At 38.4% G+C, this 17,500-nt stretch overlaps 1 protein-coding gene across 6 annotated transcripts in view; it reads left to right on the top strand.

The window, feature by feature from the left end:
- LOC135216426 (beta-1,3-galactosyltransferase 1-like) overlaps positions 1-17,500 on the top strand; it is a 77,643-nt gene that overhangs the window by 45,260 nt on the left and 14,883 nt on the right. For 5 of the 6 annotated variants that reach the window (XM_064251779.1, XM_064251781.1, XM_064251780.1 and 2 more), the window contains 2 exons: positions 3,049-3,363; positions 12,830-14,377. The exons of the other annotated variant lie outside the window; for it this stretch is intronic. In XM_064251779.1, the coding sequence (XP_064107849.1) occupies positions 3,049-3,363; positions 12,830-13,396 (882 nt within the window). In that variant the 3' untranslated portion in view covers positions 13,397-14,377. Of the gene's footprint in view, positions 1-3,048; positions 3,364-12,829; positions 14,378-17,500 lie in introns of those variants that run through there. 6 annotated transcript variants of the gene reach the window in all.

Here is a 17,500-nt window from a genome sequence, read left to right as displayed (position 1 = left end):
GACTGTAGTGGGGGCAGACTTTAATGGACATGTCAGAAATGAAAAGGATGTAATTGAACGTGTGCATGGAGGACATGGGATTGGGGAGAGAAACCCAGTAGGAGAGAGTATAGTAGATTTTGCCGTGTCCTTTGATATGGCAATAGTGAACACATTCTTCAAAAAGAAGAGGGAGCACTTGATAACATACAGGAGTGGCGGTAGATGCACACAAATAGATTACCTCCTTTACAATAGATCAAGGCTGGTGGATGTTAGGAATTGTAAAGTTATCCCAGGTGACCACGTGGCCCCCCAACCTAGGCTCCTTTGTATGGATTTAAAGATGAAAAGAGAAAAGAAAACGAAAACGAATGGGGTAAAGAAAATCAAGTGGTATAAATTGTTAGAGAGGGATAATGATAAGAAGAGAGAGTTCAGGAGAAGAGTGCTGGGAGAGGTTGATCTGGGAATTGAAGATGTGGGAGAATGGTGGAGGCATAATGCATCAGTGATTAAAATACATGGAAAGGAGATACTAGGGGAAACATCTGGAATAGTATGGGAGGAAAAGGAGAGCTGGTGGTGGGGAGAAGAGGTGGGGGAAGTGGTGAAGGGTAAAAGGGAGACAAAGAAGAGATTTGAAGAGTCACAGCTGGAGGAGGACAGAGAAAGATTAAGAGAAAGAAACAAAGAAGTAAAAAGGGTGGTAGCTCAAGCTAAGGCAAGGGCATATGAAGAGGTTTATAATGAACTGGAAACCAAGGAAGGGTTGACTAAGATGCTCAAACTGTCAAAAGTAAGAAATAAAAAAACAAAGGACATCACCCATATTAAGCAAATGAAAGATAGGAATGGTACGGTCATAAAAAAAGGAAGAAGACATCCTGAAAAGATGGAAAGAGTATTTCGAACAATTGCTAAATGAAGAAAATGAAAGACTTGTAAGAGAGGATGGACAAGTAAACATGGGAATGGTAATGGGGATATCTAGGGATGAAGTGATACGAGCCTTAAAAAGAATGATGGAGGTGGGAAGGCAACAGGACCTGACTTAATCCCAGTCGAAGTTTGGAAAGCCTTAGGAGAGGAAGGGGTAGACATCTTGTATGATTTGATGGTAAAAATATTCGAACAGGAAAAGATACCAGAAGAATGGCGGGAAAGCATATTGATACCTATATTTAAAGGTAAAGGTGATGTCCAGGAATGCAGTAATTATAGAGGTATAAAACTAATGCCTCACACGTTGAAGATTTTGGAAAGAATAATAGATAGCAGGCTGAGAGAGGAAGTTAGAATAGGGAAGGAACAGTTAAGATTTATGAAGGGAAGCGGCACAACGGATGGAATATTTTGCATAAGGCAGCTAATGGAGAAATTCAGAGAAAAACAACGAGACCTGCATCTGGTATTCATAGACCTTGAAAAGGCCTATGACAGAGTGCCAAGGCAAGAAATATGGAGATGTTTGAGGGAGAAGATGGTGCCGGAAAAATATGTCAGAATTATTCAGATGTACAGGAATGTGTATACTAGAGTGAGGAGTAGTGTTGGAGAGACGGATGGATTTGAGATAGGAGTTGGATTACACCAGGGGTCAGCCCTTAGCCCATTCATCTTCAACATCGTGATGGATGTAATGACCAGGGATATTAGAGAAGCAGTGCCATGGTGAATATTATACGCGGATGACATTATGTTGTGTTCAGAGGGCAGGGAGGAGTAGGAGGGGAGGTTGGAGAGGTGGAGAGCAGCACTTGAGGAGAGAGGAATGAGAATAAGATCAAAAACCGAATATATGTGTTCCAGTATTACTGAGGACGGTGGAAGTAGCATAAGATTGGGTGGGGAAGAAATAAAGAAAGTACAGAAGTTCAAGTACTTAGCGTCCGTATTAGAAGATAGTGGAGGCATGGACCAAGAGGTGAGACACCGAATTCAGGCAGGACGGAATAATTGGAGGTCTGCATCAGGGGTCCTCTGTGACAAGAAGGTCCCTCTAAAATTGAAAGGAAAGTTCCATAGGACGGTGGTCAGACCAGCAATGTTATATGGAACAGAAACAGCAAGTATGAGGAAAACAGAGGAGAAGAAGATGGATGTAGCAGAAATGAGAATGTTGAGATGGATGTCGGGAGTAACAAGGGAAGATAGGATTAGAAATGAGTATATAAGAGGATCGACAAAGGTAGCTGAAATATCGAAGAAAATACAGGAAGGAAGGCTTCGATGGTATGGACACCTGTTACGAAGGGAGGAACGTCATGTTGGAAGACATACGATGGAAATGGAAGTGCAGGGTAGAAGGAAGAAGGGAAGACCAAGAAAGAGATGGCGTGATTGTGTAGGGGAAGATATGGAATTGAAAGGTATAAATGAGAACGAGGCACAGGACAAAAATCGATGGAGACGACTCATTCGCAATGGCGACCCCATATAAAAATGGGTTTAAGCTAGGAAGAAGAAGAAGAAGTTAGGGTTAAATCTATGTTTAGGTTTGTGATCGTGTGATATCCGATAATCCTGGATTATCTCTTTAATTTTTACCTTTTTGACAATTACCCATCTGGTATTCTTGATCTTGTTGTTTACCTGATAACTTTCTCTCCAACTGTATTTCATTCGTTCCTTGACAATGTCTAAGCAAAGACGAAAGCGCTTGGATTTCTGACTATCAATTTCCTGTGGTATTCTTATATATATATATATATATATATATATATATATATATATATATGTGTGTGTGTGTGTGTGTGTGTGTGTTTGTGTGTATATATATACTATATATATATATATATATATATATATATATAATATATATATATATATATATATGCAGAAGCCAGGTACTATGTCGTACCTCTAAGTAAATGGGGATACAATCCACAATCCACTTCATTGTGGATTGTATTCCCATATATATATATATATATATATATATATATATATATATATATATATATATATATACATATATATATATATATATATATATATATATACATATATGTAATATATATAATATATATATATGTGTGTGTATGCATGTATTCTTTTATGATACAGAAAGAAAACAACTCCTTCCTGCCATTTGGCCCCGATGAAAATGCACCTGGAAAACCTGCAGTTGTCCCGACGGTGTTTCCCATTGAAGAGTCAGACTTTTGCCAGAAGAACAGTAATCTGGACATCATTGCCTATGTGCACTCGTCCATCAATCGTTTCACTGCAAGGGACATCACGAGAGCAACTTGGGCAAACGCCACAGCTCAAAACCTGGGTGTTAAGATCGGTGTCGTCTTCATGGTAGGCAGACCCAAGAATGAAAAGGAGGCCAAAATTTTAAAGGAAGAGAGTGACCGTTACCACGACATTGTCCAAGTGAGTTATTCTCCTTTTCACGTCCATAGGAAACCTATCCTCAACAAGGTCCTTTATTCAATTTGTTTGTTGGGAAAATGACGAAGAAGGGACAGGCCTATAAGAAAGTTGCTTGAATTGTTGCTCTTGCATCAGCGACCAGTGAGAGTTTAATGGTTACCCATGTCTAGCTCTGAAACTATAGTTCTATAGCCTTTGTTCCAGGGTCATTATCTTACATTTTATTTTTATATATTTTAATGAGTTTAGTGTTACTTTCTGAAAGTTACCCGTTGATCACCCAGTCAATTAAATTCATTCATTCTATACTTGGTCATTCAGTCCTTAACATTTCATTTCCTATTAGCATTATTATATATTCAAAACTTTAATGGAGCATTACAAATGAATTGGACAAAGAAAAAATCTCTTGTTAAAATACTATATCTTAAAGATTCTTCCATTTTTCTTCAGTTACACTGATGGTGGCCTCTTCACTAAGCATCATTTTTCTTCAATCTGTACTTGTCACAAAATGCTTTATAATTTTCAACCTACCCTCGTCTTCTTTTAAACATATTGGAGTAATCATAGAAGTTTGCCTGTCAATGCTGCAGTGTAAAGGTGGAAGGCTTTACTCTCAGTTGTGTTTCACATTCCTAGTGGCTACATGATTGGTTTGTAATTCACATCACGCAATATCTCCAGTGATAAAGTTATACCTATTATTAGTAATCATTCCACTTTTCTCTTATCATATTTTCTTTCCTCCATCATGTTTTAAGATTGTTTCTTTTTTTTTCACGTAATAGCCACCGAACACACCCCTGTGGGCATTTTACTCTCTCCTTGGAGGGCTCTGATGAAACCAGAGATCAGAGAGTGGACTCATCTAGTAGCAGAAAAAGTTTCGGCATGACCCCTTACCCCAAAATAGAAAGGGCTTCTTTTTCAATACTTTTCATTAACATTTCAGTTCGGCCAATAACCTTCCCTCCACTGAACAGTGATCCATCAGTAGGTCCTGCCCCTTTTCAGATCTCTCTCTATTTACTAACATTCTTGTTTCAGGTATTAAATCTGTGACGCTGTTAATGTTTTAGGTTTCGTTATCATGCTGTCCTTTGCCTATGGCACTTACACCTTTACTCTTATTTTCACGCGCATACATTGTAACAACATTCATTAAATTGCAATGGATATTACATGTAACATATCAAATCCTGAATATTACAACATTTGACAACATGACTATTGTTTTCACTGGAAAGCCTAAATATCTGACGTGAATGGAATAATAGTATATTTACTTTTACTCATCAAATAACAAACAACTATAAGCTAACCGCCTTAGTTAGCAATTAATTTTAGGTTGCCATATCTGCGCAAAATGCCAATATAAAAAGTCTTCCCCTCTATCAGCTCTTATTGTGGTGCTATGTCTGAAGTAGAAAAAATAGGATTCATAATAATGGTAATGGCAGTAGCTATATTGGGAATCATAATGAAAAAACAAAAAATATTTTTAACTTGAAAAATACAGATTGCAGACAATTAATTTCCAACCAGGGACCTTATGTGGTTACAGAAGTCAGGTCCAGAAGGCTTTATGGGAAAATTGAAAATAGCAAAACTTTTAAATGATAATAATCACAGTAATGATGAAAAAGTGAATATTAATAATAACAATAAACGTAGAAATAATAATAATAATATCTTTGAAGAAGACCCTCTTTCAAACATATTCTTTAAAAAGAATGGCCGTGTTTACCGAATTAATTTTATAAGATAACTTTCCTATTTTTCTTATTAATCGCTTTTCTGGCTCAGCAATATTATCTAATAACTGACCAATATTCATATAAGTGTTTAATAGAAAGGAAGTGGGAATGTTTTATCTTTATTTCTAAAAACCAGGGTAAATCAGAATCCGTGTTCTTGCAAGGTTGGTCAACTGGTACACGGGTATACTCTATACTGTATACTGATCGTTGCCAAGCAGGGTTCGTCATCGGGTATTCAGGCTGGTATTTTCTAGTTCTGTTGGCATTATGCTTATTTTTCTGTCGATATGTTTCGACCTTCCCACACGTCATCATCAGGGCGAGTTAGCAGAGGAACTGGAGAGGCATTGTCCTGTTAGCAGTATTTATAGCAGATCAACTCAGGTGCTGATTTCTCACTGGCTGAGCCGGCCTCAGGTGAAGTCTGGGATCCCACAAGGATAGTAGTTCTTCTAGAATGCAAGCACTCAGGTATTCCTGGGGATGAGTGCTGGAATTCCTGGCATCCTGCAGACGTTCCTGATTGGCTGCCATGTTCGTGGGATTATTTGCACCCATTCTCTGGCCGGCAGTAGAGAGAAGAAAACTTTCTTGCGTTATATTGAAGTTCAGTTTCTCCTTCCCGATATGCAGTGCTTCCAGGAGATTTAGGCAGCAGTGGTCAGCTGTCTGGTCAATAATTTCGATATTAAGGCCAATATTATTCCTTTCAATTGTCTAGTTGTGGGCAGTCCTGGCGTGATTATGAATGGCTCCCTCTTGGGCATGACAGGAGATCCTTTTGTAAAAGCTCTTAGTGGTCATCCTGATTTGCCGAGGCATCCCCAGACAGGGGATGTGTAGCAATAGACTACATTTGTCTTCTTCAAGGGATCCTACAGTGGTGCCGCTGGATTATTCCTCATCACCAGGCTGTTGGTCTTCTTGGTTTTGTAGAAGATAACAATGTTGATCTTGTCAGGATTAGTGAGCTAATGTTTCCCTCGATGATATTCCTGAGGGCTTTTTCATCTTCCTTATGCCATCAGTGGAAGTGCCTTTTGTAGAAGATCTTGATGTGCTCAGGGTAGGGTTTCTGGTGGCACCATTCCTCGACATTCTTCTTGATAGTCTTCAACAGCACGATTGGAGGGTCTGTTGTCAATGAGGACCTGGGCAATGCGTTCTAGCTTGCTGTGTGTATAACTACAGAGGCCCTCCTTACATAGGCCCTGATGGTGGAGCACTTATACCTCTCAGGACACTTGCTCTCTCTATTCATCCACATAACTAGATTCATAGGCTTTGTATACACCTTCATACTAAAGTGGGTCTCTTTATGCTCAACAAGGACATCAAGGAAGGGGAGGTGGCAGTCTTGATAGTATTCAATGGTGAACTTTAGGCAGCTGTAGGTGTGGAATGCACGTCACAGCTGCTTGATTTCATCCATGGAGTCGGCATTGACAAAGGTGTCATTGATGTAGTGCACATCCTTGGCTTGTTAGAATTCTGGAAGACCTTTTGCTCTATGGTGCCCATGTAGAAATTGGCAAAGAGGCCTCCGAGGGGAGAACCCATTACAAACCTGTCAATTTGGGTATGCATGTGGCCTCAGTGGTTGTGGAAGAGGGCCTTCTTGGTGCATATTTCTAATAGGGACCATAAGGCATGCTCCAGGATGTTCAAGGATGAAGTGCTGGAGTCCCTGTAAACCCATTCCAAGATCATCTGTATGGCCTCATCAATGGGATGCATTCTGGGGGGGGGGGGGGGGGGGGGAGCGCTACTCATAGGGATTCCAAGAATTCTGCCAATGACTTCAAACTGTAGCTTTCTGGGACATAGGGAGTCAAAATGGCGTTGAGCATCGTAGCCAGATGGTACATCAGGGCAGGGATCTGGCTAATAATGGAGCGCAAAGGGTGCCCTTGTTTATGGATCTTCACATTCTCATAGATGTACCCCAAGCTTACAAAACTGGGTATGTGCATGAATGGAGAGATTTAGTTCCCTGAGAGGTATAATGGCTCCACCATCAGCATCTACATCAGAATGGCAGTCTCCCACTGCTCATCCTAGAATGATACGCACAGCGGGCTAGTTGCATTGCCCAGGTCCTCACCGACAACAGACACTCCAATCATGCTGTCGAGGAATCTATCAAGAAGAATGTTGAGGAATGGTACCACCAGATAACCCCCCTGGTGTTCCAAAGCTTCTCAAGATCAATCCCGACAAGATCTGCATTGTTATTTCTACAAAACCAAGGAGACCAGTGGCCCATGCAGGATCCCATGAAGAAGACAGTCGGGTCTACCATTACACATGCCTTATTGGACTAATACATCTCAATGACCACCATGAGCTTCTCCAAAATTAGCTCCAAGAAGGAACCATTCATAATCACTCCAGGACTGCCCCGCAACAAAACAATTAAAAGGAATTATATTATCCCTAATATCAAAATTATTGACCAGGTAACCAACCACCACCACCAACACCTGGAAGTGCTGCATATTGGGAAGAAGCCAAACTTGAACATCACACAAGGAACTTTCCTCCTCACTACCGCCACCTGGAGGACGGCTGCTAATAGTCCCACCAATGTGCCAGCCAATTAGTTTGACATTCAGGGTATCTGTGCATGTATTAAAGATGTATGGAGAGAGAATGCCCATGCCGGAGCCCATTTGGGGAGCCAAAGTTGTACGACATATGTTACACCATTTGATACAGAATTGCTGTGTGGAGAACCAGCAATATAAAATGCCAATTAAATAGAGGTGTGCCTCTTTTGTGCAGCTTCAGGAAGACCTTCAGATAGTTTACTCTATCAAATTCTTTTCTTACATCTGATAATGGGTATTAGTTCAGCAATTCAGTTCTTTCAGGATGTAGATGCAGGTGTTGGTTGAGTGGTTTTGTTTCAATTCGAATTGGTCGTCAGTAGTGTGTAGATGAGGAGAAGTCTCACTAGTAGAACCAGTTCCAGTATCTGCAATGCAGTTAAAGTAATTGCAATTGGGCGATAATTGCCAGGGTCGGCTGCATCCTTTAGCTTGTTTTTTTTTTTTAAGGTATTAAATGAACTAAGGGTAGGGAGTCTGAAAGAAACTGGTGAATTATGCACACATTGAATAGAGCAGCTAGCAAAATATAAATTGTCGTGTGGCAGAATTTGAATACCATCACAGCCAGGCAATTCATTATTCGGTTGGTTGTTTATGGCATCACTGATATTACCTAGCATAATATGATCAGTGATCAGTAAGGAGGTTATCTATATTCCTTTGAGAATCTTGATTGTTTATGCAATTCAGGATAGTGCTGAAGGGATCACCCCTCATTCTTGCACTAGCCTTGTCACCAACGGCTTCTGTTCTCTGTGATAGCTATATAGTTTTGGGATTTAGAGATTGAATGTCTTTCCAAAGATGAGTTATTTGTTAGACGCTAATATTCTAGACATTGCATCACCTCTTAGATGCTTTTCACTTATTCTGCAGTGCTTAAGAGCAACTTTAAACTGCACTCTCGCCTGTCTTATCAACAATGCAGTGTCCTTTCCTCAAGCTACCATTTTGCCCCTACAGTAAAATGATTTCTTATGAATGTGTATACAGATCTTTAACCAAGCCATTCAAACCAGGTATAATACGAAAGTTGATTTGACAAAATCTAAAAAATACCCCTGCCGAAGGCAAGCATAGTAGAAACTATGTTCAAATAGAATTCCTTCAGATCTCTCCTGTGGTGGACATTTCTATATTTTCGGTTATTGCACCGTAAGGCATCTGCTGGTTGAACTATTGACTATGACCTGTTTTCTGTGGTAATTGCCCTACAGGATCTGCAAGATCTTAGCAAATGTTGCAGGTCATAATTGAATCATGGAGGTGTGGAAATGTGATACGGTGGTCCAGACAGGAGGTTGTATTATTGTTCATTCTATTGTGTACATAGTCATTGTGAATAACAACATGTCATCTCTTCTCAGGTTTCGGCCGAGATTATTCACGATTGTTGGGCTTCGGTCCAGGGGGCACTCGAGAGGCTCTATTCTTCTTTCTACTGATTTGAGTTTGAGTCTGCCAGCCACCAATCCCCTTATGACCATTCTCATCATCATCCACGACAGGGGCTCGCGGGGAAGAGATTACTCGCAAGGGTTGTGAACTTCATTGAACACTGAAGATCTATCTTTCAATGGAGGCACTGAGAAGGAGAAGGAGGTTGGGTGTCCATCAGTGCCTCCGTTAGGTCTATGGGTGTTGTGTGCTCTTCATTACAGGGAGAGAGGGTAATTCCCACTTGGGAGGGAAGTGTCACCTTGAACTCATGTCACACCCCCACTTCTCTCGTGTTGTTGGGCGGTGAGGAGGTAATAGATGTATCTTTCGAAGGAGTCTGTAGCTTGCTTGCTGTACAGTTGTCTAATGACTTCTGCACTCCTTTGACCTCATCTAAAATCATTTAAAAATTGTTATTTGTTTCCACAGTTTTAAGACTCTTGAATGATTCCTGTTATCCTGTGATTGTATCACAGATCAGCAAAAATTTGTCATTTGTTTCCTCAGTTTTTTCAGTTTTTTCATTTTTTCTGAGAGGGATTTTGCAGATTAGAAGACATTATCTGATGTATGGTACACTGCAGGTAGGCTTAAATCAGCCGGACCCTATGGAGGCAGATTGTAAGGATCATTGGCATAGATGTCCACCGAGAAGGTCCTTAGCCACATGGTGATATACAATATTTTCTTGCGAGAGGATAAGCTTTTTCCAGATCACTCCTGGAGAATGGTTCCTGGTATCAGATCTTTGCATTTTGTATATTGAATGTTAATTTCCTCAGTGGAGAAGGCTGAACTGACAGACTGTATAGTAGACTTTATGTCTGAATGATTCGATTGCTATTGTATAAAGTAAAGACAATTGTTCATAAGTACAGATTTTGTGTGGAACAGAGGTATTGTTAGGTGCCAAGGTCATTGGCGCGATGATTAGAGATTGGTCTGATGACGTTTATGTGGGAAAGGGAGGGACAAGCACTAACACATACACAGCATTTCTTTACCCATTTCCCAGGGTCAATAGACCTCAAGAAGTTGTAACTTGAAAGATTTCGAGGGCACTAATTGGAGCAGAATGTAGATTAATATATCTACAATTTCACACTATCCGGCTTACACGTCTGGTATTGCATTGTCTTCCATGAGAGGTATAATCACCAAGGGGGAAAAACCTTTCTTTTTTAGTAAAAACTCAAGAGAGGCCTCCAGCACATCTGCACCCCACACACACACACACACACACACACACACACACACTCCGACATTCATATCCCAGGTCAGCATTTGTTGTTACTTCATTTCCAAAAGTTTAATAACTTCTCACGTTCATCTGATATTCAGTGTCCTGTCTTCTCTGCCTCATATAGTTGATACATTTATTCTTGACATATTTACCAGCACAATTACATCAAACTTTTGAACCAACATTCTTTCGTAAGGTAACCCTGTCTAAAACAGTAAAATCAGTTCTCTACACGATATATTACATATGCCAAACATACCTGCATCAGAATAAAACTCTGAACATCATTATCATAAATAGGTAGAATACTTGAATAACAGATTTATCTTCTTCTTTACATTAAAAATTTTGTATAGATAACAGTTCTGTCAAATAATCCATTAACTGCATCATCCTTCTCTTTACAAATCTACAAATCATAATTTCCCATTTGGAGTTCTCGCTGTGTTTGTTACAGTACCTTCTATCATGTTATGTATCCTAGTTGCTACATCATCTCTGCTTCTGCCATTCACAAAACTAACAAGATTGACATTTTAGGTTAGTGATTGTACTAGTAGCCTGTGCAAACTTTATTACTAATGTTAGGATCGGATAATTTCCAAATAAAAATTTCCCAAAATTCTAATTCATGATTATCAATTCTTGTGTTAACTTCCAATGAATCAATGTTCTTCGTAAGAGTAAGAACGTAATTGTAGACAGAAGTGTGATCCTTGAATCTGTCAAACAATGATACCATCTAGAAAAACTATTTCCTAATTATAATAATATTTCAATTGTTTGACTAATTTTATAGTCTTTCTTTTTCTGATGTGTGACTTCTTGCCACAAGTTTTTCCGGTATGGGAAACTTCAGTATGCATTACAAACGGGCTCTGTCTATCCTTATCTTTCTTGGATAAAATGAGACCCCACATATCTGATTAATGAGATGCAACAAATTACCGAAGAAATGACACGTCCCTGAGAGTAATGACCAAAGCATTCAAACTATGTTCGTTTATTTTCCATTAACTCCGTAGAATTGCTTCTATAAAATTTCTTTACCCTGTAGTGTTCTAGCACATATTTAATCTTTGTTACTCCAATTCTTTTTATTTATAGCAATATCCTTCACAAAGTGCACAGTATGGTATTTTGAGGACCTCCTGTGGTTTGGCCTACAAACATTTCCACTTGATTTTTGACTGAAGTATTTTGTTTTAGTGACCAGAACCTGACCTTGTGACATATGTGTCTGAGATCACAGCTTTGGTTATTGGAAGCATAAACCATTGTAGCTATTAAAGATTTCACTCTTAACTGTTCAGTTGGCTGCACCTACCTTCACTATCCAGTCTCTTAGAGAGTGACGCATGTTACTCCTAGGCTCTTCTTTTGCAATGCTTTCTTCTTTTATTCCCCCTTAGTTGGCTGGATTTCCTTTCTTTAAAGTGGAACGTTGTGATGGAATCGTGTACACAGATCTCGTTACGAACTAAAGAAGAACTAGTCCTTTTTAGTTAACTTCTTCAAAGCAGTTTTCATTACCTTTACCATCCCAGTGGATATACAACTTGCTCTCCTAATGAAAAAGCCACAAGAGTTTGCTATAAAATCTCCTTTCAGCAATTCCCGCTCCCTTTATAATTCTATTTCTTCCCCTTTCTTCTTTACATGTAAAGCCAATATTCTTTTCTTATGTCCATGAAAATAGGCAGAGTATCTAGTCCAGATTACATTCCAGCTCATTTCCTGCAGGAATTTGCCAATGAGTGGATGGTGTGGTTCACTGACTTTTTTGAGTAGCAGTTTTATCATTCCTTGCACTGATCCTATAAATCACTGCCCTGTTTATGTAACTGCTAAAATTGCTTAAGATTTAATTCATGCTTTTTTCAACAGCCTTAAATTCGGCCTTTCACTTTTTAACACCATTATTTAGACTTCTACAAGTCAAGGACAACTGTAAATATCCTATATTCCTCATGTCCTAGTATCTTCAGAAAATATTTTTTAATAACACTTGATCATTTCAAAGCTTTTTCTCCTCTTACAAATAGTAAGATTTTAAGGTGAAATAAACACCACAAATATGAGTTGAAGTGGGGTACAACAGGACTAGCCTTTTTATCAACTAGGAAATAAATGCTGTACTTGGCAGAAAGATGGAAATTCATTATACCTATTTATTGTTATTGCATACCGTCAAAGCATGAGAGATGTGGTCTAGCAAAATTATATTGCTGTCTTCTATGTGGTATTTACTGCAATGGTTGAGATCCTTTATTGTTTCTTATTTTCCTTTCTTCTTGAAGAAAATTATGATTTCTAGAGTCATAAACAGGAAATATTTGTATTGCATTTGTTACTGGTAATCAGGTGATCATACTCAACTTATTAAGATACTTTATTTTGGTTTCTAGGGTGATTATGCTGACCATTACCGTCTCCTCTCCTACAAGGGTCTTGCTGCCTTGCATTGGATAAACAAACACTGCTCCCATGTAAAGTGGATGATGCACTCGGATGATGACGTCCACATAGACATCTTCTTGTACTGGCAGAAGATAAAGGATTTGAGTGAAGATGTCAAGGAAAAGTTTATCTGTAGCCATATGTATGGGCCAGCACTGAGATCTGGAAGGTGGTATGTCAGCTATGAGCAGTATCCTAAGAGGGACTATCCCCTTTATTGCTCCGGAGGACTGTGGTTCCTACAGACAAAGAAACTACCCCTTTTGCTGGAGGCATCTAAAACAGTCCCTTTCCTGTGGGTAGATGATGCTTACCTCACAGGACTTCTGGCGATTAAGGCTGGCATTGAAAGACACCCATTCCAGGAGTTTTATGGACATCCAAAACCACAGCTGGACGATATTGGAAAAAAAGTCGCTTGGTTCTTTCTGCATCAGAGTCGACTCGAGGTCTGGAATAAGGTGGTTGAATATCACAAAACACAAAGAGCAAATCCAATAATAGTTCAGTCTTAGCAAATCACTCAAAAATATTTAAGCAACCTGTTGTTGTCTTTAGTTCGAAAATAGTAAGCCGTGAACAGTGACGATATTGGTGGTAGTTACGATGGCGTACTGTATTGTCCATAATTTGTCGTGAACTCCACTACGTATAATTTGCTATTATTATTATTATTATTATTATTATTATTATTATTATTATTATTATTATTATTATTATTATTATTATTATTATTATTATTATTATTATATTAATTTCCTTTTTCATTCACGTTTTTATTTTCTTCAGGTGACAAAGAAGTAAACGAAGTTTGTTTAGAATGTCCTTCATCATTAAGTATCTCTGATACTTTACAACTGCATTATAATGTTGTTGTTTATGTACAAACACTAATGCCGTCAGTGGTTTATTTCTAATTGAGGCATATGCATGAATTCCTTCTGAGCGTACATTTTTAAAAACACATAAAATTTTCTTAAACTTAATAAGACGTCCTTAAAGAACCTTGTATCAAAACTGGAAAGAAAGCGACAGTTGTATATCAGCCAAGTTTCAGACCCATATAACCAGAGGAACTGAGTCAGAGACACAGCATCTCATTTGGTTATGCTAAATGCACAAGTCCACGCCAGGCTGCTTCTTCCCTTCACCGCCTTACCGCGTATAAGAAAGGACCCGTGCTAGCAGAAGGTCGGCTTAATCTAATCAACAAGCCACCTGGAGAGGTTGGATTTAACAACGGTACAAAACTGGACCGAGGAGTACGGATTGTCACAAGTGATTTTCTTTTCTAGAGATTATCGTCACGAGTTTAATAAGTTCAACAAGTGTGGTTTAAAGTTTTGACAGTAGCTGACATCTTATTCGTGGAAAGTATTTTTCTAATGTTCTCTCAAACTGTGTCTGTAATTTTCGACTTAAGGAAATCATGCCCCTTATGGTTCATGTATAATTTAAGGAAAGTATTATTTTTCAGATTAAAAATGGACAACAAATCCTTTCGTTTAAACTGATCCCTTATGTACCTGAAATGAAATACTTCTCAATTCTATAGTTTTATTTCTACCATTATTACTCGACATACTTAGTGAATATGTATTGTATTATGAATATATTCCTAGCTTCTCTTGATTTTGATTATGATAAGTTCGACCGCTTCATATATATAGAGCATCGAAGCTCAAGGACCAATAGCACCATGACAGAAGAACAAAACCCTCCACCACAGACGACAAAAACTGGGTCTGGGAGAAAAGCTAAAAGGACTGGCTCCAGCCTTGTTTATGTGCACCGCAGTCAGGACAATCTCACTCATTCAGTAGTTTTAGTATTCGTATCATCATTGTCTTTCTCTACATTTCGCCTCTCTTTTGTTCTTCTCCCCAAGAAAGATGCAAAGGATAAGTTATCAAAATTGTTTATCTCTATAAACGTTACCCTAACCGCCTAACGTCTTCTGTCACTGCCCACGACTAAACGCCAGCCCCTTGTGCGTTGAGCCATAATGTATTACCTGCGCTGATTTAGATTTTTTCTTCAGTAATCGTTTTCTTCTCTGCCGCTAATTTTTAGAATACCCTCCTTGCTAGCGTTTCCTACGGTCCTTGTCACCACCTACCTTTCCAAATACGGGTCTCGCGTTCTGGCCGGAATCAAACTGGTTCCTACGGTTTAATCGCTGCTTATATCTGAATTGGGCTTAAGACGTCTCCCATCGGAGGTATACAAAAACTGACCGTTGTTAAGGTACGCTCTTCAACGTCAAGGGCTTGAGCTCTGGCCAAACGCGGGAAAACCATTTCCTCTGCATATATGTGTGTATTTCATTTCTGTTTCGATATTGTTAATGTACCTGTTTAAAAATTCTATCAATTTTTTTTCCAATTTAAAGCAAGGATTCAATGCTACAACTTTCTTTCTAATTATTAAGCCTATAAAAGACATTATTGATCAAATAAGAGGATTAAGACTTCGTGAATGAACTTACTTTCTAATGAAAAGTTTCTTGTATCAACACATGAAGTTCAAGATGCAGAAAACGTTGCCCACCATAAAGTTACCAGGAAACAGACATACAGACATAGAGATTACATTTAGCTACGCCCAGCAATTTCCGAAAGGATTATTCAACCTCGTCCCCTGAGGCTACCAGTGTTTCAAGAATTTCATGCGAGAATCAAATTCCAGGAGTCTGTGAGGCTTAAGTAGAACGTAGTGTCCATGAGTCAACATGGGCGTCCAGATGTACGATGTTTTCGGTGCAAATTAGATCGACTAACCAAGCCTAAGATTCAACTGTGCGTTTGTAGTTTTACCTTGAATTTAGCAATGTTACAAGTGTAAATCACTTATGACAACTTCCGAAGTATTTTTGCCAGCGTGTCCATTCCAGTAGAGCATGTAAATGATTTCAAATGAAAATTGTTTTCATTATCATGTATTGTCATAGCTTGGCCTCTTTCAGGTCTGTTAGATTAATACTAACAGTTTATGAGAAACGTAGCTTTCACACATCAGATTAAACTGATAACTAGTCTAGCCTATATTTTCAATATCATTCATGTTGTTTGATCATTACAACCGCAGGGATTACTTAAAAGGTGAACAAAATATTTATGTGAGACTGCGGAAGTACGAAAACTTGGGAGACTTGTACGATAGCTTTCCTATTATCCACAAGTTCCCCCGTTGAACTCACCTAGACTCCCAGAGAACAAGTGAGCTCAGTGTTGCACTGTTCTTGCACCTCAGTGGAGTCATTGCTGCGTTCTGATTTCTACAATATGACTTCTTACGCGTTTTGCTTGGTGAGTATTTTCAGACTTGTGCAATAGTTAGCTCTGGAAAAAAACATGGCATTTATTTCTAACAGCTAAGCGAGTCATGTTCATGAGACGACATACCATTCTCTAATGCCTGTCGAAAATGAGTATGTGCACATTTTTATTTCAAAGCATCACATCAATTTCGTTTGCACCTTTCTTTCAGTGCCATTTCGACACTGCTGTTGAAATCTTAATACTTCTTCGCCAGAAAGATTTACATCTGTTGTTCAAAGTTCAATACTTATATACCTATATATATATATATATATATATATATATATATATATATATATATATATATTATATATATATAATGTGTTCAGGAAATGCCATCATGATCGATCTCAAAATCCGAAATACAATGTTCGAAACATTTTCTTTAAGTATTTCCTCTAATGTTTTATCGTCACTTTCTGATTGCCTCTTTTCTCGAATCGTGATTGAAAGTTAAAGATGGAAATTTTACCTCACGTATGAAATATATATATATCAAGAAGCGTACAAAGATTCTTCTCTCGTGCCTTATTTTCTTTGTTTTCTTTTTCTTTTTTTTTCTTTTTTTTTTGGGGGGGGGGCTCCGTTTCTTTTTATCTGACTGCTATTGATGCCCCATTTTTCATTTCTTTCGGGAAAATGATACACGCCTCGGTCGAAAGTAAGCTTTGGAAATGTGCAGGAAGCTTGGTTTGGGCCTCCCCCCAACCCCACGAACTTTTATTGTTATGGAAAGTAAAAAGGAAACTGACAGAAAAATGAACACTTTGATTACATTACCGCAAAGATCACAGGAATAATGCAAAACCAAAGAGCAGACCATTACATATTTCCTTCAAAACCACAGTTAAGTTCTGGACTAATACGACAATATTTATTCTTTTTGTACCTTCACTTTTTTTTTTTTTTTTTTTTTTGTTGAGGGAATGTATCTTTCAGTGCAGTTGGTAGTTTTATAGTTTTTTTCATTTTTTGTATTTACGTCTTTTTTATTTTTTGCATTCGTTCTAATCCATGTATAAAATAATTAGAAGTTTCAAAGACTCCACTGTCCTTTGCATTCATCTTTTGGAGTCATTCACCAACCTATCTGCGTTAATGTACACTGTTTTAATGCTATTTTTTTTTCTACCTTTTTTCTATTCTGTCTGTTTTCAACCTTTTGTTTTGTCGTGAATGAACATTTCATTCTCTGAAAACCTGCTTAGCAAGTGAATGGCCATTTGAGTTTGATCGAACCCTTGTGAATGAATACGTGAAATTTATAGACAAAGAGAAGAAGAAGATCACAGCGCTGTC

This window comes from Macrobrachium nipponense, chromosome 6 (assembly GCF_015104395.2).
Source record: "Macrobrachium nipponense isolate FS-2020 chromosome 6, ASM1510439v2, whole genome shotgun sequence".
Taxonomy (NCBI): Eukaryota; Metazoa; Arthropoda; class Malacostraca; order Decapoda; family Palaemonidae; genus Macrobrachium; species Macrobrachium nipponense.
The sequence above is the reverse complement of the archived record's forward strand: the minus strand, read 5'-3'. Positions and strand labels throughout refer to the sequence as shown.